This window comes from Gambusia affinis, linkage group LG20 (assembly GCF_019740435.1).
Source record: "Gambusia affinis linkage group LG20, SWU_Gaff_1.0, whole genome shotgun sequence".
Taxonomy (NCBI): domain Eukaryota; kingdom Metazoa; phylum Chordata; class Actinopteri; order Cyprinodontiformes; family Poeciliidae; genus Gambusia; species Gambusia affinis.
Genome location: NC_057887.1, coordinates 12710972 through 12733235, shown reverse-complemented (window position 1 = coordinate 12733235; position 22264 = coordinate 12710972). Strand labels below are relative to the sequence as shown.

Below are 22264 nucleotides of genomic sequence, written 5' to 3'. Positions count from 1 at the left end.
TTTTTGAAATTCTGACTGAGTATAGTGTTCAGTATTAAAAATGCTCAACAGCCTCGTCGTTGCTGATATAAGTTAACCAAACCCATTCAGAGTGACATTTGAGCAAAACAAATGTGACATTTGAGCTTTACAAAGTTTCAAAAAGAGCTGCCCGGCTTTAGCCAGGTCCCTAGAGATATCTTATCTCTGTATCTCTGTATATGGAGAAGACAAAAAAGAAGAGCTTTCTCCCACATAAACGCACCCCATCAGCCACACAAGCACAAAGAGATAAGAGTAAATGATGGCCATCTCACCTGGTCGTCCATTCTGTGGGCCACAATGGTCGCCCCCTCCTCTTGCTCAGCATCACTCAGGGGTCGAATCCTCAAGGCAACCTGTGGCAAGCAATATGAATTCAGTTATCCTTGAATTTCCTTGACACAGTGAGATCCAATTTACCAGGCCGAGACCTAATAAGCAAGTTATAAACGTGGACCATCACTCAAACACAACTTCTTGTTTCCAAAGAATATTTTTGAATATGGCAAGGGTGGTTTTTCTTAGAAAAATAGACAAGATAAAGTGCAAATTTTAAATTTCACACTAAGAGTTACTGAGAACTTAACAATAGCCAAATTCAAAATTCTATTCATAGTGAAAGCATGACAAACAACATGTCAAAGAAACAAAAGGTAGACATTTTTGAGGCCGTTTAAAGGAGCTTTATGAAATATTCACAGTATTTATCCAAATTTTAGGAATATATCCTTAACAAAATACACACACTAAAGCATGGTTCATAATAAATTGCTCTCAATACTTGCCCTTTTCTGTTTGTTCAAACTCTGCCTATTTTGTAGGAGATTTTTATAATTAATTTGGTCAGCTTCCTTAGAGGATTTTTTTTCAAAACCATCTTTGACTGCAGTTGCAAGATTCTCGATAGGACTTAGGTTTGTACTTTGACTGGACCATTCTTACATGAATATAGTTCGACCAATTTGTTTGAAACTTTGGCTCAGTGTTATGGTTGTTGTCTTGCAAGCAGGTAAGTTACTGCTAGCAAAGCAAAGAGTCTCAACTCTTTTTTTCAGCCAAAATGTTTTCTTTTTGTCTTGTATTGGGTCTATCTGGCTTCCAAACAATAACCTGACCAGTCCCAGTTTCAGCACAAGAAAAACGTCCCCACACTATGATACTACAACCATCACACTTCTTACTGGAGATTATGTAGTCAAGGATGATACAGAATGCTAGGTCTTTTTCCCATGTAGCATTGCACATGGCAAAAAAAAGTCCAATTTGGTCTTATATGGCCAGAGTACCTTCTTCCACATGGTTGCCATGGCTCCAATGTGTCCTGTGGCAAACTGCCAAATTAGCTTCACATGGCTGGCTTTCAACATCTGAATACTGCTCCATGAAATGTATAAATCGTGGGATCAACCATGTTGATCCAAAGAACTTGAGATTTTACTTAAGAATATCAGAGTAAAGAGCAAACTTTTTATGTTTTTAATCAAAAATAGTCATTTCTATAATTCCGCAATTATATCCTACATGGTATCATATAAAATACAAATAAGAAATATTGACATTTCCAGTTGTAAGGTGGCAAAATAGGAAAACAATGAATACACTGGCAGGTTATCTGTTATAATTAACCAACGAGCTTATAGCAATTCCTAATCTGACAGATTAGGAGGTGCTGTGTTTGAGTAAGTGGATGTGGCTTAATGTGATAAGAATGTACTTTCAAATTAAACACAGCACTCTAGCTATAGATTGTATAACTACAATCTATATAATCTACAAATTGTAGATTATATAGATTGTATAATATGAACACTAAATTAGACAGATTCAAAATTATTTACTGAGAGAATTGTAGAATTACAACAAGTACTGCATCCTAGGCCTGGATGATTTTAAGAAAACCTGATTCTGTTCAACATGCTCTAGATCAGGGGAGGACAGTGGATGTCCATCCAACTGGCTAAATAAACAAATGGCGCTCAACACAAATGGAAATGATATAGCCAGCCAAACATCGCATGCAAGCAATCAAATGTGTTTGCATTATTTCAGACAATAATATTACAGCAACAACTACAATCTGATATTTTGTACAATCCAAATGCATTGTAAATTAGGCAGAGAATTAGCGGAGGAAATAAAGTCAGACTTTTGGTCAATATGTGATCTCAGGGTAAGAAATGTGCTACATTTGTGCGGCAAGATGTCTTATAATAACGCCAATAAGGCTGGTATATCTCATATTGACCAAGGTACCAGATGGTCATACTATGGCTTTTTCTCCATCAGCACATTGTGGAAGCTTTATTACATGCTGGACAAGAGAGACCAGGCAGCTGAAACAGCCACCTCAATAATTTAGGTGTGCACTGCAGAACACAGCGCAGGCAGAGTGAGTGGAAATTGAAGAAATAATAGCAACAGTGGATGACATTGGGAGGTATAATGAGAAACAACAGGGGAAAAATAGAAAAATACACAGTGGTCACATCTACCTTTCTTTCATTATGTCTGTAATGTAAATTGTTAGTTTCTGAGTGGCCGACTCATAAAAGAAGAAAAATAAATCGTTTTTGAAGATTCTTGCCAATAAAAATCTGAAATTGGGAAGTCCATTTAACCTTCTTGACACTCATATTAAAAAAATATTTTAAAAATTGCAATGAACTGCCTGTACAGGTTACTTGATTAGTAAATAAGAGTCCAGATTAGATAGAAGACCAAGGAACACATCAAATAAGTCAGGGATAATGCTATGGAGAAGCTTAATGCAGGGTTATTTTTTCACTTCATCAATGAGTGGCAAGTAAAATATATATTTTTTAAAATAGAAAACCATAACCAGCCCCATTCAATATCATCCACAACTATGCAGGGTACACAGTAAACATGTATGGAGGTTGAAAAGACATGCGAAGCACTGCATGTAGATCACAACTAACGATATCCATAAGCTTGAATACATGATGCCAATAGAAAAACATGTGGTGACAGCACATGGTGTGTGGATTCATTTCTTTAGCAGAGTTGATTGGTAGATATATGGCGCAAAATATAAGACAATCTGGGGAGAAAACCCACAAGAGGCTGCAAAACATTTGCAACTGGGGCAGAAGTGTTAGCAGAACGACAAATCTAAACATACAGCCAGAGCAACAATGGAATAGTTTAGTTTAGTTTACTTTAAACTACTCCTATATTCATGTTAATATAGTCCAGTCAATGCAAAATCAAAATGTTATTCTATGACAAGACTTGAACATCTTGCAACGGTATTTACACACTATTTTACCTCAATAAAGCGGAATAGAACTGAACGCCATACTTTACAGAATTCATAATACAATACATTTTGTTTATGGTTTTAATGTACAAAATGTATGCCTACCTATGCAATTCACCGTTTAATATAGTCAAACAAATGTCTAATAAGATGACAATTACATATGCATCACTCAATTTAAGTATTAATAGGCTACAACAAAAGCTACACTAGAATTATTAAAGATGTCAATAAAACAGAAAGCATTTAGGCCGAATTCGTAATACATTGCTTTTTCATGTTTGCTATGAACATATAGTAACTTGTAAAAAATTAAGTTTAAAGACATTTTTAAACTTACAGTTAGTTGTTGGTCCTTTGATTCCCCCGTGTCCTTCATGTTCGCTTCGGGTCCAGGTGAGGGGAACAGCTTTAACACCGGACGCAGCACTGGGCCATCTCGTTCTGCGGTGTGGGCACCTGCATGCCACCTTCCCCTAACACCCTCAAGCACCACACGCTTACAGACTCTCTGACTAATGGCTTCTGCTTTCTAGTTATCCCTTAACAGTCTCCATACACTTTTTACACGCGTAGCCACCAACCTAACAATGCTTGGTCGTTACTTTTCCCCCTAACACGCACTCTATCCTCCTCTGTGTTTGTTAAAGTAAGTCGACGCTCCCACTTCTTCTCCTCGTGAATGTTGGATTTCTGCGCAGCAGCTTGGAAACGCAGGAGAGGAGAAAAAAAAATCATCTCCCTCCTGTGGAAAAAAAGAATGAGTCAGGTAACGATAGCAGCACTTCCACCTGCTTCACTCCCCTCCTCTCCGCTGCCTGCCTTCTGCTGCTGGGTTTCTGTATGTGCGCGTTTGTTTCTTTTGCGTACGTGTGTGTTGTCCCTGGAGACCTGCGGCGCAGGCGTTATCAAGGCAGCCACGGCTACTGTAAACAATAGTAACACACTTCCGATTGTAAAATAAAACAGTCCGATACTTTGACAGATCAAAGTAAAAACAAACAAAAATAAATAAATACTTGTTCATTATATAAGCTCATATATCTCCTAATTATTACACCCCTGGTCATAATTATAAGTCACTGAATCATAATTATAAGATAGAGAATGTGAAGGGAAAACTACTCTTTTTTTTTTATTAAAATGGTTGCAAACTCCAGCAATAGCCACAGGTAGACCTGAATCAAAAAAACATCTACAGTAAATGGAGCCTGCCTGACAAATGGAAATAGACTCATTGAAGAAAAAACTAAATAATATTCTAATCTCAAGATGGACAAAAACAAGTAGTAAATGAATTCTGGAGAGGATTACAAAGCAATTTCTAAGGCTTTGGGACTCCAGTGAATCACAATAAGTACCATTTTCCACAAATGGAGAAAACATGAGAAAATTGTTGCACTTTAAACCTACTAAAATTACTGTAAGGATGCATCAACAACAACTTATCCAGCAGGTGACAACATCTACAGCACTGCAGGCCACATGGTGTTCATAATTCAATTATAAGTGTTACTGTTCCTGCTGGATTAGTGTTTAAAGGGGCTGAAATTATACAACAATTTCTTAGTCTAGAGACCACTCAAAGAGCTTTCACTCTTGATTCTCATACACACACATTCTCCTATCATATGATACTCAGTTCAGTAGGCAACTTGGGGTTAAGCGCTTTCCCCAGGGTCACATCAGTGCATGGTGAAAGTTGGAATCAACCCACACTTTACCAATTATACAACTCTTCACCCAAAAGTTTTGCCATAAATGTCTGAAGAATGTGTAGAATAACATTCAATTATAATAACATAATATAATTTGTTGAATTAATTAATTTCGAATTTGATGTTTAACCAACAAGGCTAAACAAAAAAAGAGCCCCACCTGATGAAGTTTTTTTTTAACATCCGACTATTTCAGGGTTTTATTGTGCCATGTTAAAAGGGGGGCTCCACACCTGGTAAGATTAATAGTCAGTAATACTTTAGCAACGCTACCCTGACATCTGCTGGACGGAAGAGAATACAGAGTGCAGATTAGTTTCAACTTAAAACAGACGGCCAGTCCGAGTAAAAACTACGGTATATGACTCATGAAAAAAAAAAAAAAAACATTATTTACTCAAATTATTTTGGACTCCTTTTAAATTAACTTCATAAAACATAAGCAACTAGTTGTGAGTCTATGTTAAATACTGAATATTCACCAGGAAAAAGCTGAAGAGCAAACTGAGTCAGGTGAAAAGTCAGATGGAGAGACTGAATCATAGCCAGGCTTACAGGACCAGACGATGTTAGCCTCAGAGCCCTACATGAATTATCTACCTGGGTTTCTACCATACATATGCAACGTCAGTCTGACCTAGGAGACGTTTCCAGTACAACAAGAGACATGTTTCGTTCTAGCATCTAATAAATCTCATTAATCAGTTCTGACATCCCAGACCATGAAAGTCCAGAAGAGATTTCTGTTGGTTGACCTATTTTCCTTAATTCTTAGATATTTTGTTTACATTGTAATATTTTTTGCTTCTACTTGGGTTTTTTGTTGTTGTTTTTATTCATCTAACAGCAAAACAAAGACTCGTCACTCATTGTACTCAAACTGGTTTATTCAACTCACAATTAGACTTCATGTTTTGGGACACAAAAGTTTTGGGACACAAAATTAAGCACCGCACTCAGTGCCTTTACAGTGTAACATGCTACAAAAAATACTATTAATCAACACTGCCTGTATTAAATTCTTACAAAAAATTAGTCAATAAAATTGTGCTGTTTGAATGGCTGGATTTAAAGGGGGGGGGGGACAGTATTTTTTAATAATCATAGTCAGAACAGCACACCTTACCTGACTATGATCTGCATTGGTTGTATTAGATATGCACAATAAAAATTAATGAAGTTTTAGACCACAGAAAAAAGGGTGATCTTGTGTGATATTGCCACAAAAACTAGAAAAAATATATAAAAATGGCACACAATTTAAAGAACTCTAAATAAAAAAAGAATAGCATGTTATTTTACACATTATATACAAAAGCGAAGGTCTCAAGGTAGTTTTTCGGTTTCTGGAACGTAAAGCTTGCTTGTGTAAGAATGTAAAAAAAAAAAAAAACTCTTCACCATTACCTCTTGCAGTGTGCCTTCAGTGCTGGGTTTGTGCTTCACAACTTTCAACTCCGTGGCATATCAGGAGATAAAATCTTTCGTTTTTCAGATTTTACTTTTATGAGCTAATCTTTAAATATCCAGATGTAAGCTGTGAGAAGTCAGACAAAAAAAAGCTCCACAGAGCGACAAGCAGAAGAATCTTCATTTGAAAAGTATCTAATCTGGTCTTTCGGACCAGATCTAATCTGGTCTGAACATCTTGAAATGTTCAGAAACATTTCAAGATGTTTCTGAACTTTTCGTTAGATATCAATTGAACCAAAGAGCAATTATAGGACAGGTAATGCAATGTTAAGATAGAACTTCAAACATGTGAAAGGGTGTCAGTCAGGACCTTGAAATACAGTGCCTAGCAAATGTCCTCATACTGACTGAACTTCTTCAGATTTTGTTACAAGCAAAAGCTTCAATGTAATTATTGTTTTTTTTTAATGTCATAGACCAATACTGTGTTGTCATGAAGTGGAAGGAAATTGATACATGATTTTAGAAGTTGAAATAAAATAAAAATAAATTAATAAAGAAAAAAAGCATAAATAAGTTTGGTGTGCATCAGTTTTCAGCCCTGTTTATTTTTGATACCCCTAAACAAAACCTAGCGTAATCAATTGCTTTTAAAAGTGACCCGCAGCCGTGTGAAAAGGAAAGGAATATCACACAACTACCAACCGATCTAGAAGAGAATTACTCTGAGTTGCAGACATCCACAGCTTAGGTTCAAGATACTGTTAACATATCACCTAAGATTTATGAGCCTCAAAAAGGAGTCTCTATATAGGAAGAGTAGGGAGAGGAAGCCATTGTTAAAGAAATCTGTAAGAGTTGAATCTTCTTCACAAACCAAAAACTTGCAACTATAATTTCAGGAAAAAGTTAGCTCAGTGGGTTGAATGCAACTGCAAGCCACACTTTACACATTTTGTATTTGCAAAAAATCCTAACAATCTTGTGTCATTTTTACTCTACTTCCCAGTGAGTCACAACTTGTGTTGGTCTATTACAAAAAAATCCCAATGAAGTGTATTAAATCTTTTGTTTGTAGTGCAAAACGTACATGCAAAAGATCAAGTGGCATGATGACTTTTGAAAGGCACTGTAGTGAAGAACAGCACTGGCTTTTATTATTTTTCCTTTTGGCCTGAAACCTCACAGGTCGCTCGGAGTTCTGGACTGAAGAGACGTTGAAATTTGTCCTCTGTGATGCATCCAACAGCTGCTTCCTGCTCTGCGGGTTCCCTCCTCGCAGATGTCAGATAGAAGCCTAGGCTTGGAAGTCGCTTCCAAAGTGTCTGCTCTGCTCCTCAGTCATGGAGAGATAAGTGGCCCTCATCGTAGGTGAGTACTGTGGAGGAAAGACAAACACAGGCATAAACAGAAATATTTTACATGAACACTCAGAGCAGGGTAAGTCTTCAGAGAGGAACAAATAAAGAAGGAATGAGACATGAAGAAGTGGTCCACTGAAAATCTATCTTTTGCCATGCTTGGTCTTTTACAAATGTTTCCTAGCAATTGTATATTTGTCTGCTAGAACAGAACCTTTTCTTCTTCTAGGCAGCAAATAGCAACTGTTTACCAGCTGCTTTCCTCAGCAAAGGAAACTTTATGTCCAAAGTCAGCAATAGATAGCATTTTCAGTGGAATATTCCTTTGACTCATTCCTATTAGTTACTCCAACAGACATAATTTCTGCTCAATGAAAATACTCATTAAAATAAATAAATCATGTTTTTCCAGGTGCTTCTCAATAAATTTGATTAGTTTCAAACAGTTACTCAATTTCAGTAATTAATTTTAAAAAGTAAAACTCATAAAGATTTATGTTATGCTTGACCCAATCATGGTGATGACTGATGACTTTGCAGTAGTTCAACAGTCGTTTGATTCCCCGAACAATAAGGGGAAGCCACAAACTTTAATTGCTGATGAAGTCGGCTGTTGTCAAAGTAGTGGAACTAAAAATATTAATGAAAGGTTGAGTGAGAGGAAAAATATCTTTTCCAATTAAAATAGATTTTGCACTTCACTTGGAATACAATGCAGCAGAATTGGGAGGAAAAGCAGAGAGTCCAAGTTACTTGAGATACAGATTAACGCTGGTGATGATTTGTGTTGCCATCTTCTGCTTTTGGTCCATTGTGTTTCATCTACTCCAACATCAGTGCCATCGTCTACCAGGAAATATTACAACACTTCATGCTTGCCTCTGCTGGCAAGCTTTGTGAAGATGCTGGTTTCCACCTTTCCAGTAGTATTTCACTCTAAAAGTGCCAATATCTGGTTTATTAACAACAGCCTCACTGTGTGAGAAACAAAAACAAAACATTTTGTACATGTCTTGAACAATGCAGAATCATAGTTTATAGTATGCTCAACTTTATGTTTTACAAAACCATTTTTTAGTGTATATATTTTAGTTTTCATCTCTCTGTGTAATAAATCTAAATGAGTTTAAGATTTTAAATTATATTATTAAAATGAATAACCTTTTTGCCGATATGCTAATTTATTGAGATGCATCTGCTTGCTTGCTGATCTCAAGTTGCAGAGTACAGTGACTGAATCAAGACTTCATGCAGTGTTGAAGCTACCACCCTGCGAACACCAGGGGGAGACATAATGCCGCTCTAGGGTGAAAGGGGAAGTTATCTGGAATGAGGACAAGTAGTGAGGTTTGAAAGCCATGCCAAACAGGAAAAACTGCACAGGGAACCAAAGTGGTATGAAGTGATACAGAGGTGAAGATACTGTACAACAAAGGAAGTGGGAAGGAGTTAATCCTGAGGAGAAGTAGAAAAAGACTTACTGGATTTCTATACGGCTGAGAGTAAATCTCCAAAAGTTGATAAAAGAAAGAGGGGATATAGAAATGAAAAAATACAAACACACACAAACACACACGACGAACAAACGCAGAAAAAAAATATATAAAAGAAGCAGTTAGCTGAAGACGACTGCATGGTTCTGCACAGTTATAGTCATGGGGGAAAATCTAAAAGTGTATTATTTGCTGGTGTTAATTAGGAAACAAATAATTAGGCAGAGAACATGGCATATTCCGTTTGATGTCTTGATGAAAATATAATGTAAAAATGCATATAAGTAGTATGATTGTTGTGTGAAAATGTATTTATTTTTAATGGAAGTTGATCTAAAATGCACTTATGATTGTAGCCAAGTATACCTGGCTTCAGGATGTTTTTAAGGAGACTGCGCCTAATGAAACTTTAATTCAAAACGTTCCTATTTTTATCCCTTTGATGTAACAGGGGAAAACTAGTCCAGCAGTGTGTGAAATAAATCGGTGAGGAGGAAAATGTTCAGAGACAACTAAAGAATTAAGTCTTGCATCACTTTCTCTTGAAAAAAGGTCCTGAGAGAGGTTAAATGGTGGTCTATCCAAATTAAATATTAACTATATTCATTCTCCTCCCTGTAAGTCAGCAAAAGAGTAAGTTGTTGACAACATGGAGAGGTTTGGTTTCTCACCACATATAATTACGCTGGATGTGAACGTTCTACACACTGCTGTTAAACTACCAGGTTGTTGAGATTCAAAAACATAAATAAATAAACTAAGATAAATAATAGATCACAGAATTTCTTTGCACCTTTAATTATCTTGTACAACTCAATTCAAAAGTAAACTAGCTAAAAAAATAGCTTAAGATAAATTTAAATAAAGATTTTTTCCCATGTTTTCACCAGGGATAAAATAAATGCAGAGGGCTTAAATATTACATGAAGAAGTTAAATTATACGTTCTTTGTCATTTTAATGTTGTGAAAGACAATTTTACAAATAAAGTTTGAGTCAGTGAGTGATGTGCTTATAGGGATATAACATTATATAAAAGACTTGGTCTCCGGGACCCAACACACCGAGGGAGGTGGGGAGCCTCGTCCAATCAGAGGCACATTCTCATACCGCGGGTTTCCACCAAAGAGAGCTGTCTGGTTCCTGCAAAAACAACAAAGAAAGATTGCATGAAACAACTAAGATGACTAAAGAAGTGAACTCCTGCAACAAACAAAGCTACGTTTTCTCCCACTCACATGTATTCAGACATGGGGGGGTTGGAGATGGTTGGTGCGGGCGGGTGCAAACTGTTCTGGCTGCCCATGCTGCTGCTATAGCTGCAGAAGCTGTGCATGTTAGTGTGGTTGGGGTTCTGAGAGCCTATCCTCCTGGCCCGTGGATTGAAAGGGTCCTCCTCGTCTATGTCATCATAATCTCGTTCTCTACGCATCAAAACAAACAAAAAAGGAAAACAGAGCAACAAACCTTCCGGCTTAATAGCAGAATTTGCAACTGCTGTAAAATATCTTCTTATCTGAGCAAAAATAAATGTTCAATGCCACAGAAATATGTGCTGAACGTTCAGACAAGGGGCATTCATGGCAGTGAGGTGAGCCTGAGAACAAACTGACCTGCTGGCGATTTGTCTCAGTGCCCTGGGAATGGCGCAAAGCATGACAGTAAAGGCACAGGCAGCAAAGATAGAGAAGAGGCAGAGATATAGCACGCCCTCCACGCCATCATAGCACACCCCCACCATTGCATCCAGGTAGTCCTAAAGAGGTCAAATAGAGAGCAGGAAGATCAGCCAATGACGAGCAGTTTTCCATGACCATGTTTGAATTCCCAACAGAGAAGCAATCACAGTCAATGTGCTCGCTTGACTCAGGGAAAAACATATCACTGCACAACATAGTAATGAAAAAGCTCATCTTTATGGGTTTAAATCACAGTCATAAACCATAGTTTTAAATAAAACACAAAAGAAAATAAAAAGAACTTTAAAAAGTTTCAAGAACATTATCTTAAAAGGAAAAAAAAAGAAAGAGATTTTTCTTTTGTTGTTCCCTGTGCTATTTAGGGTCCACATTCATTCTATGCTCAAATCCTGTTTTGCCACTTATTTCTAAGCTGACCTACTTTGTAATACTGTGTTGCCAATTAGGCTGTGGTGAACAAACCTTGTTGAGCCCCCTGCAGTCCAGCAGAGCCGTTAGCTGGTGCAGGCTTGCCTCAGAGGAGTTGAGCAAATGTTGGATACCTAGTAAATCCCTCTGTGTGCAGAGACAATGTTGTTGAAAATGCCAACACCATCATTTGAATAGGAACAATTCTCTGATAAAACAGATCAAGCAATTTAACAGCAATACCTCAGCGGTGGGAAACAGGGGCACCGCAAACTGTAGAAGACCCTGGATCTGGATCTGCATAGTGGTGAGGGATCGCTGGAAGATGGTCAGAGGCTGAATGGGATAAAATACATTTAACTGTAAGTGAAGAGTATGCAAATGAGGTGTAGCACAGTCAAAGAGGCAGTCTGATTACCACAGTAGAAAGAAAGGAAAAAAGATAAGCTGCATGATGCTGTCACTATGTTAGAATTGCAACATGTTAGAACTGATAACATGTTGCACAAAGTTAAATATGTTTACACTTCAGTAATTGAAGACACTAGCTATTTTTGAGCTCAAACAACGGTTTCCAGATGATATTTGTAAGATATTTATAAAAATCATTTAACATTTTCTCTACACTTCACCCATCTACTTTGTGTAGCCTGTTACATACAATTTTAATAAAATATGTATAAAAATATGGGTGTTGAGTGTAAAAATATTTAAAACTTGGGCATATTTGGGTGTTCTTTATGTAATGGCAAATAAATATAGTATGGATGAGTTATGACCAATTTATGGAGCAGATTATATGGGCTTCAGTTTACTAAAGTAGATTGGTAAACCTTTGACTGTGAATGAATAATTTGCTCTCTGAGCTACTATAAGATGCATGTGAGAAAGGCAATATCACAACTTCTACAGCAGGAATGTGAGTTTATATTTTTACCAACAGAGGGCAGAACAATCCTCCACATTAAGCACAAAACCCTACAGTTCTCATCTTTCTTCAAAAACTTCCTTTTACTTCCTTTTTTAAAATGAACATCTAAGCATAACCATAAATTAGTGATATATTATCTTTCTTTAAAGTAAAACATTATCTCTACAATCAGTCAAACTACACAGGAAGTCTGGAAACCCCCAGGCAGGATGCACAATGTTAAATTGAAACAGGATGCGGCCAATTACCAAAGGTATCTATAAATATAATTGTTTTTGTCAGATTTTTTTTTTTTTTTGTCTTTAGTTTACATCCATAAAACATGATGATCTGTGGTACAACTTCCCCCAGCTGAAAATTACATTCGGTGAAATGGATTTGTCTTTATTTTAAGTGATATGAAACTGATCTGAGAAAAAAAAAGCGGGAGAAAAACAGGATGATGAAAGTTTAGAGATGGAGGGAGGAAACAAAAAAAAAAGGATATGAGCCCAGGAGTGATGCCCAAAGCAAAAATGTATCAGGATGACTAGATTCATGGAGAGCTCCTGTTGTAATTCCGACTGGGGTTAAAAAAAAGGCAAATAAAAACAAAACAAATCAGGGAATGCTTGTGTTATGGCCAATCTGCTGTCAGGTTGTTTATGAGATCTATGCGTGGTTGCGATCTGTGTGGCAGCGAAGAGAGCTTGTTTACCAGGTGTGCAACGCTTGTCTGCCTTCTACTGCTACTCTGAGAAGCACGTCAAGAGCCAGATAATAAGCTCTGAGCTATGTTGGGCCAGATTTTGCAGAAATGGGCTCAGGAAGTTAAGGGATATGCCCTGGAATCATGACTCTGCTCCATCAAATTGTTTCATCAAGTAAGCAATTTCATACTCATTTTCTTGGCTGCTTTGTGTCACTTAGGCATGCTTTGGCAAACAAGAAACACAAGAGGAAAAAAAAAAAAAGAGGGACAATCTAGGAGAAAGAGATGGATGTCTTGCGATTGTGAGCTGAGGTCAGAATGTGATTCAGGCAGACAGGACGGAACGGGGAAAAAAAGAGGCTGACAAAGATGAGGCTTGAGGGGCAGAGAAATGAAGTCCGAAGAGAAAGGAAAAAAAAACTGAATGAGTACGGTATGTATATTTAATTTTAATAGCACTATAATTTTTGTTTGCGTATAGCAAGTGTTTGGGAGGTAATGAATTGTTTTTAATGTATATTTTCTTCTACTGCCATGAAAAAATGCCTCTTTGCAGGTTTCTTCTAGTTTTATTTCCACATTTGTATGTTTCAAAAAACCAATTAAACCAACGTCTGAGATAACTGTTTTTCTAATTACAGAAAACTGCTTTTAAATGATGAATTAATTCATTTATCCAAACCAATCTGGTGTTGTGTGAACCGTCCCCTGAACCAAGCAACAGTCGATGTCACCCTAGCTTTAAACGTCTCCAAGTTCTTTTATGACCTCTGGGATAATTTCTCTCCATGCTCTTGGTGTACTTTTGTAGGTCAGAGTCCATCATTATTCAATGTTTTCTGATTTATGGATAATGCTATTCAAAAGTCTAAGGGTTTGTAATTGTTTATAGATTGATAGACATCAGTGACTTTGTTTCTTTTTTGTTTGTAATGTTTTAATTTTTGAGATCTTTTAGCCTAGTTTATTTTCTCTGGCTGGTTCTGTTTGAGATATTACTTAGTTATAATAACTAATCAGACTCAGGAAATTTGCCATAACATTTTAACCAATGGATCTCCAGTCTGAGGTTGAAAACATTTAGCTGCCATAGTTCCTAGGAGATGTCCCAACAAATTTTCTCTAGTTCTCAGAACCCCCCCCCCCCAAAAAAAAAAACATATTGTTTTTTCACAGACCCCACAGGGCTTACAGGAGAACACAACTGATTTGACCTTCTTCTCTTCAAGAATATGGAAACACAACACTGGGTTCCAAAATTGTATCTATAAATACCAAATACTGCTCAACGAATGCCCTTTGGATAGTCGTGAACAATATCTAACTGCTGGATGTACCAGACTGATAAAGGTACTGGTGGTACTGAGGTACTGAGAGGTACTGGTGCTGATTCTCAAAACTGTTACATTTTGGTGTGATTATTTTACGTTTGCATACATAAGATTTTATTATTCATTCTGCTTGGGTAAAGACAAACCTATAAAATCCTCCCAAATTATTAGAGTGGATCTATTCAAGGTGCTAAATTGAAACTCATGTCTGCAAACTACTCTAATAAAGTTGCATTTAGCTTCATATTGTAGTGCATTTCCTACCTGCTGGTAAGGGTTGGAAAGAGTCTGGTTGCAGTAAATGTAGTAATGGACAATATCTGTAGAAAACGTTAACATTTGTTATCCTGGTAAACACAACTCGATTACAATTAAATTTTTCACTATGTTATTATTAATTCATTTATACACAGCCTGACCTGCAGTGATGATCCCCTTTGTCTGACCCATGACGTACTTGTCGGGTGACACACAGAAATCACTTGTGCCCTAAAAAAGGACAAAAACAAACAAACACATGTTTAGCAGACGTGAACAGCAAACAAAGCCACAAATTAAAAGCAAGGAATTATTTTTGTGCTCATTTGCTAACACAGTTTTTTGAAGAACCACCACAAGAATAAAGCAATGTTGTTGAATACAAGATAATTTACCTGACACCAACAAGAAAATAACCATGCTACAGTTCAAACTGACACATCTTGACAGCACCACTTTTTAGTTCTGTCAGTCACAACAACTATTACTACATATAGTGCGAAACAAGAAACCTGCACTGGCAAGAATAATAAAAGTGATGAGCGGCAGTCTCATCTCAACTCTGCTATCTGAATGCTAAATGTCCCAGGGGCTCAGGACAAACATGCTGCGAATAGCTTACCCTTCTCTGGGGGTTATACTAATGAGCCCCAAACACTCAGATGAGATAAAGCGAGCTGAATCTCTGAAAAAAAAGAAAGAAAAAAAAATGCAGCCCATTTGCTGGAACCAAGGGATACCAAGGAGCTTTCCAACAGCGGGGCAAGAGTGTGAGAATTCCCAAGAAGACAGACGGGAAACTCTAAGAATGCAAAGTTCTGTCTGCACACAGCCTATAATAAGACATTCTCTAAAGGGGTTTATTCCTTGTGCATATATTTAGAATCCTTTCAAGCAATAATCCAAATGTAGACTACGCAAGGCCTACAATCTGAATATCCCCAACCAGCTATACATGCATCTGTCAGTAGGTGATACAGAAATGTGTGTCAAACAGAATGCGACCACCCGCAAAGATCCTCAGAAATGCAAACGAAGGCAGAGTCTCCACAATGAACACAGCAGGATTTTACATCTCCTCAATGTAGAGGAGGTGATGTGGGATAATCAAAGTGAAGCAACAAAAGTCATTCTTATTTGAGTGACAGAAGACTCTGAGTGTAAAAGTTCAGCTTGCTTTTGGTGAGATGTTCCTCAGATGTGCATGATATTGTTTTAAAAGAAGAATGTTTTCCTCAACAGAAGCAGGTTTTTCAGTTTGTTTTATAAGTGCAAGACCATCTTGAATGCACAGTTTGAGGTATTTGAAGCATTATTTTTGCCTAAGATATGGTCAGTCAGGCTCTTACTAGCAGGAGATAGGAATATAAGAAATTTCCTTTTGTATAAAACACAGATGCAAAGACAAGTTATCTGATGACCATAATTTTCAGATTTTTAGATTGATAGCAGGTTGATCTTCTAAAATACCTCAAACTCTGAGATTGGAAGGAGTGCACCTGTGTTGTTAAATTTACCCAATTAAACACTAAAGGTAAAGTACAAATAGATAATACCATTCATTATACTTGTCCTTGGTATTGGAAGTAATGACCAGCTCATTGTACGGCTTGTGAGTCAGAGAGGAAGGAAGTGAATCATCTTACCACAGCAGCAGCGAGGTCAGCCCCCAGAGAAGTCCAGCTCAGGATCAGTGTCAGCACGCCAAACACCATCATCCTGCAGGGACACAGAGCAGCAGCATGACGCGGAGCAATGCCACAGATGAACTGATGTATAAATCAAAGGCAGATAAGCCAACAACCTCAGTGAACAATGACCGAGTGGCTTTTTAAAATTGTACTTCTATAAACGGTATGCTCAATCCTTAGTTTACACCACAAAGGAATCTACATATTGTGATTTAAACTAGCAGTGGCAATACCAGCATAACCTCTCCTCCCTGTCCCAGTGAAAAAGGTGAGCTACACTGTGTTCAATCTGTGTGGATTTCTCCTGCCTCTCTGCTCTTTTTACAATTCCACAACACAATTATATAGTTATATTCTGCCGTTTGAACAAAATACAACAACATAGCATTTTTTGAGAAGTCTGGATATCTTCAGGTATATTTTGCACATAGCCTGTGACTGTTGCTGATGGGGAGAGACATTTCAATAAGGTAAAACTAATAATAAAAAAAATCTAAGCAACCTATTTGCATGCAGTATGTCGACCGTTGCATGTAAAATTCACTAGCAGTGATGGGTCAGATAGACTCAAAAAATTGTAAAAGCAGCTGGGAAGAGGGGGCCTAATTAAATTTTTTGTCATGGGGCCCAAGATTCTTGGCGGCATCTCTGGTATAGAGTTTTTTGATTCATTATGTCAGAAGACATTTAACGACTCATTCAATACATAATAGTGACTAACTTTAAATTTATTATCGCCATTTTCCATTAGATAGTAATTGTTTGGGCCATGAAGAAAAGAAAAGAAGTGAGATAACTATCCTGAACATTGGAAAACACATTGGCGTCCACATGAACGTCTCTGAAGTTGCAACTGCAGCATCACGACTAAGCTGTCAGTAGTCCTTCTCCGCTCCGTTGACCCACATCTGATTATGGCCCTGTAAGTGGATGGGACTTTCATCACCCGTGCGGATGCTCAAATTTTGTTTCATTTCAGTGAACTAAAACCGTGATGATATTTCCAAGCAACTGAATTTATTCTTCCTTGCAAGTGAGGAAAAGTCAGCTGACTGGCAGTGGGCAGAAATACACAACTACGTTCCACAGAGGTGGAGATTAAAGGAATAAAAAGAATTTAAAAATCACAGGACTTTATCCACAAAAAAAATAAAAATTAATAAATTATTGATTTGTTTGAATGCTTCTTGCAAATTATTTCAAGGGGTGCCGATAAATCTGTGGGGTGCCCCTTCTAAGATATCCTAAATTTACATAAAATGGTTTTGTTGCCTCAACTAAAAGACCAACAGTGGACAAAAATTACAGCAGCTTTGTTTTCAATAGCTCTATGCACAAATGCCCGCGATTTATTGATCTAACCATGAACATTTGACTTTACTGAAGTATGCGACTGGATTTAAACAAGTGTTACACTGAATGGGTGGACAAGAGGAAAAATGTCCTCAGATTGCCCTTCCAGTGCCAGCAGGTTGAGTTCTAGCTGAGCGAGGGAGCGATGCTATGTAACTGAATCCTGTGTTCTGGTAGTCAAACGGCTTCCCTGACTTCAACAGAAAAGCGTTAAATGGGGTATAAATCCCAAGCAAAGCAGATTCAGTGAAATAGTCACAGAAGCCCGTGGAGCAAGGCAAATGATGCAATGGTGGATGCACACCAGTCACTATGAATTAAATCACATTAGAAAATAGGCTTTCCTCTCTCCTAAAAAGAAAAAGAAATACTTGACAACTGTTCATACCAGAAAATGAATAAACCTTTATCATTAATGAATAACTAATTATTTTGGTCTGAAATGAGTTGAAAAAAGAACAAAGTAACCTTCAAAGCAGAAACACAGGACTTGTTTGTATCATTATCACATGTAATCAGACCACGCACCGATCTCCAATTACATTTTTTTCATTGTTATTATTTTTACTACTCTAATAACAAGTAATTATTCTTGGAATTAAAATTAGAGATCACTATAAACTTATAGCCGAGGGAGTTTCAAGGAACACTAGTTCAAATCTCCATTTCAAATTCTAGTAGGTAGACTTGCTAAATATTTTTGATTCAATTCTTCTCAAAATCCTCAATACATATCCAAAAATGCACTTTCAGATATTTATGACCACTGTGTTGTTTGTAACACTCCACATACTAATGTCTGAAATTGCTTTTCAGTGAGTTGTGCAATAAATAATTGATACCCCTACAGCATAAAATAAAATGTCTCATTGTAATTCTCTTTTTATCTTTTTCTACATAAACGCATAATTAAGAACTCTTGAGATGCTTTTAATTTTTGGAATAAAAAAATTAAACTACTGGAAAGCATTGATTGGGTTGTAGAGGTCTGAAATGTCTGTTTATGCTGGTAGTAATTATGTTTTTACTGAGTTAATTCTGTTAGTTAAGGAAGTACTTTTAGACCCCTCAATCTCCCCAGTAAAGCTCACTCTAGACTAGATGCTATAAAGGAAACCCAAACTAGATGTTGAGCCTCTGGTTCTACCACAGCATCAGCATCCACAATAACTCTGAAGATACTTGATCGATATGACAGCAACACTTAATTCCCCGTTGATATTAAAAAAAAGTCATATTAAACTGAACTGAATTGAAATATTTAAATGTGCTTCCACTGTTTGCAGCGGGACACAGCATTAAAAAAAGAAAGAGAAGCTCAGTCATCTGTAAGGGAACATGCACTAAAGCTCAAAATGAAATTTTGGTTCGGGCATCTGAACAGGATGCCTCGAGGGGACTTTCCTAAGGATGTTTTCCAGGCACATTCCACTGAGAGGAGACACTGGGGCAAACCCAAAAGTTGCTGGAAGGACATATTTTCCTTCTGACCTGGGAATATCTAGGGATCTCCCTGAATGAAGCTACAGTGTCGCTTGGGAGAGGAACGTCAGAGTTTCCCTTCTTAAGCTGCAATCCCTGTGAAAATGGAATGGGATTGGCATCTTATGTTTTAATATTACATAAACCAGAAGATATTTTAAGCGTCTACAATCTGATTTGGGTGAGAAAAACTTAACATTTGGAAATTTGCTTAAAGGTTAATGTTTTGGTGTTCTTTGATTAACCAAAATACCAAAGCTGCATGGCATCTTTCTCGCTCTTTGTCCTTCTGAGCACCATCTCAAAACCTGTGACCTGATTTATTTTGCAGTTGGAACACAGCTAGATCTTTCAGTGACTCGTTGAATATTAAAGAACTGCCGTTTCTCCAATCTGCACTTAGACACACAACTTAGAAAAGGCCATTATTATTGTATACAATAGGCACAGAAATCCAAAATCACATCTCTCTGAAGCATCATGGACATGTACTGGTTGAAGTGACAACTGGAAAGGATGAAAAATGCAAGAACATGCATGAGAGGCGAATATATGCATTTATTTATTTATTTATTTCTGGAATGGCCTATGCATGTTGCCTCTAACAGAAAAGTCCATTCATGTTTCAAAAGTTGCATTTTTTAAAATCAACAATTCCAAATGTGTGAATATTTAAAGTTGTGGCAAAATGAAGAATATCGTAGCTTTCATGTGGCTAAAAGAACTGTTTTTTCTTAACAGTTGTGGTTTGAACATGATCCCCTATCCAAAATTACAAACCCAAGATGGCAATCATGAAGACTACAAAGTACAGAGCATTTTCTGCCACCAACGCATACACAACCCGATGTACCCACACCAGAAAAATAAATAAATACATTTTAAAAAATGCAATTTACAACACAGTATTAAGGTTTGCTTGCAAATGTTGGCTTAGTAGCCTATGGAAGCTCAAACCTTTCAACCAAAACTTTAGCTGGATGTCTAGAAATTTAATTAAAAAGTAACTGGTCATTTTCTCCATCAATTTAACCCTTTAAATCTGTGGAGAAGTTCAAAGTAGGGCTAAATTAGAAAAGAAAAAAATCCTAAGCCCTTGATCTGTACTTACAATGCAATGAAAAATAAATGTTTTCAGCACATATTCAGCAGATACTTTCTTTAGATGCATCTTGATATGTACAATTTGTGTTTTGTTTTACAAGTACTACAGTTTATACTACACAAAGAGGTTTTAATAGACATTCATGACTAAACGGGTGAGTCACAGGTACAGAGAGATGTTAAAATGGTCTGTCTGCTTTGCTTTAATTCTACTGTTCAGGGATGCACTTTTAATCCATAAAGTTCAGGTTATAAAATGGGTAAGATATAATTTTACCAACAGGTTTCTTATGTGCTTACATGTTGACATGTCAGTTTTATCTTGGTGTTTAATTATCACTACACCTCCAAGAACAGGGCTCAAACTTAAAAAAAAAAGAGATCAAATTTACAGCAATGTTTACGGTTGTCCCTCCCTGTTTCGCATGTGAGTTGAAAGTCTTTTCAAAGCTGTTATTCTCTATATCTCAGCAACACCCAATCAGGCGGTTCAAAGCACCACAAGGAGCTGGTAGCCCTCTGGAGTGTAATTTGCCTCCAACCACTTCCACTCCACTGGAGGAGAGCCTCCACTGGGACGGCAGGCACTCTTGACACTAACTCGCCTTGTGTTTGTGTTGGGGTTAAAGGGTAAAGTGGGAGGAGGAATAGGGTTCTTTGTGGTTAGTAGGGCAAGTTTACTTCAGCCCACTTTGACTAAAAAAGACAGAGGAACACTCAGCGAAATCATTTTAGACCACAATGGATTTATTGTCTTCTTGAAAACGCCTCCTTGAGAACAGAATGAACAATAGATGCCAAGAATAAAAAATAAACTTGATATCTAGCATATAATTCCAGTGCAATAATAACCTATAGGGCCAGCATTAACAGGCACAGAGAAGCCTGTTAAGGCTACTCTGTGCCTTAACACACAGAGAAGACATACATAGATTTATCCATGTCAGAAATCTATTTGTTTTCCTGTCACTTCTACATGATCAAATCCATTAAATATTAATGTGAAAAACATTTTAAAAGACCAAGCTAAATAATTAATTGTCTACCATATGACACTCCAAACATCTGCCATGTTTGCTTCTGTTAGACATTTCTTAATTCATGTCTAAAGCAGGTCAAGTGTTTAAGTGGAATAACAATTCTCAGGAAGTTATACTGTAGATAAGATCTAATGGCCTAGCTCCCATCTCCTCCTCACAGCTCTCCGGTTCAATTTGTAGAGCAAAGCCACTGAGACGGCAACACTCTGAGATAGTCCAGCCTCCTGCTGGCAGCACTGAAAGGCAAACGGTCAAATAAGACAGGGGAAGCTGAGCCGTGTTTGTACATAGATATGATCCAGGGCTTAGCTGCCTTGTACACAGAATATTTCCCATGGGAAGATATAGAAACCCCACACCTGCTCCTGTGACCTGCCCCAGTTTAAAAAGAATCATTACAAACCTCTTTTTGTCTCTTCTTCCTCTGCTGCATATTATATGTAATTAAGCCACCTTATCACAATAGTAGTGTGTTTAACTACTACAAGAGATAAATTTCTTTCTGCCTTTCTTTCTTTCCTTCTAGAGATGCACTGAATATCCTTTCAAGATCCAGCTACATTAAATGCATTTTCATTAGACTTTTTTCCTGCACCATACACTACGTCATAAACATACAAACTCAACGCAGAAAGACCTGACTGCGATTTGAACCCAGGACCTTGTTGCTACGAGATCACAGTGCTAACAGCTCCGCAGCCTGGTGGGCCTCAGGTCTTATTTCAATTTTTGCAGGAAATACTCTATTCAAATCATCATTTGTAAATAAGTAAGTGCCCCATAAAGATAACAACTGCTTTTGGTATGTTGGCCATCAACTCCCTCAATATAAAAAAAACAGTAGTTCTCAATCAGGTTGACTTTTTACTGATTATGAAATGTAGAAATTAATTAATGTAGTTCCATATAACTATAGAATTTAAAATCTGTAATAGATTGTTTTCAAAGAAGTTAACTTTGTGTACTGACATTCTAACATTTCAGAAAATT

General features: G+C 37.2%; 2 protein-coding genes across 4 annotated transcripts in view; both read right to left on the bottom strand.

Annotated features, from left to right (window-relative positions):
• Positions 1-4137, bottom strand: part of kif19 (kinesin family member 19) — a 36591-nt gene extending 32454 nt beyond the window's left edge. For both annotated transcript variants that reach the window (XM_044101797.1, XM_044101798.1), the window contains exons 1-2: positions 3642-4137; positions 297-377 (exon numbers count right to left, since the gene is read on the bottom strand). In XM_044101797.1, the coding sequence (XP_043957732.1) occupies positions 297-377; positions 3642-3680 (120 nt within the window). In that variant the 5' untranslated portion in view covers positions 3681-4137. The remainder of the gene's footprint in view (positions 1-296; positions 378-3641) is intronic.
• A 1748-nt stretch (positions 4138-5885) lies between these two features.
• The window catches only part of ttyh2 (tweety family member 2), a 51895-nt gene continuing 35516 nt past the window's right edge, over positions 5886-22264 (bottom strand). Inside the window, exons 6-15 of one of the 2 annotated variants that reach the window (XM_044101795.1) lie at positions 16251-16323; positions 14766-14835; positions 14611-14666; positions 11637-11729; positions 11448-11540; positions 10899-11041; positions 10524-10709; positions 10350-10428; positions 9275-9301; positions 5886-7810 (exon numbers count right to left, since the gene is read on the bottom strand). In XM_044101795.1, coding sequence (XP_043957730.1) covers positions 7730-7810; positions 9275-9301; positions 10350-10428; positions 10524-10709; positions 10899-11041; positions 11448-11540; positions 11637-11729; positions 14611-14666; positions 14766-14835; positions 16251-16323 — 901 coding nt within the window. In that variant the 3' untranslated portion in view covers positions 5886-7729. The remainder of the gene's footprint in view (positions 7811-9274; positions 9302-10349; positions 10429-10523; positions 10710-10898; positions 11042-11447; positions 11541-11636; positions 11730-14610; positions 14667-14765; positions 14836-16250; positions 16324-22264) is intronic. The other variant, XM_044101796.1, reaches the window with a different exon arrangement.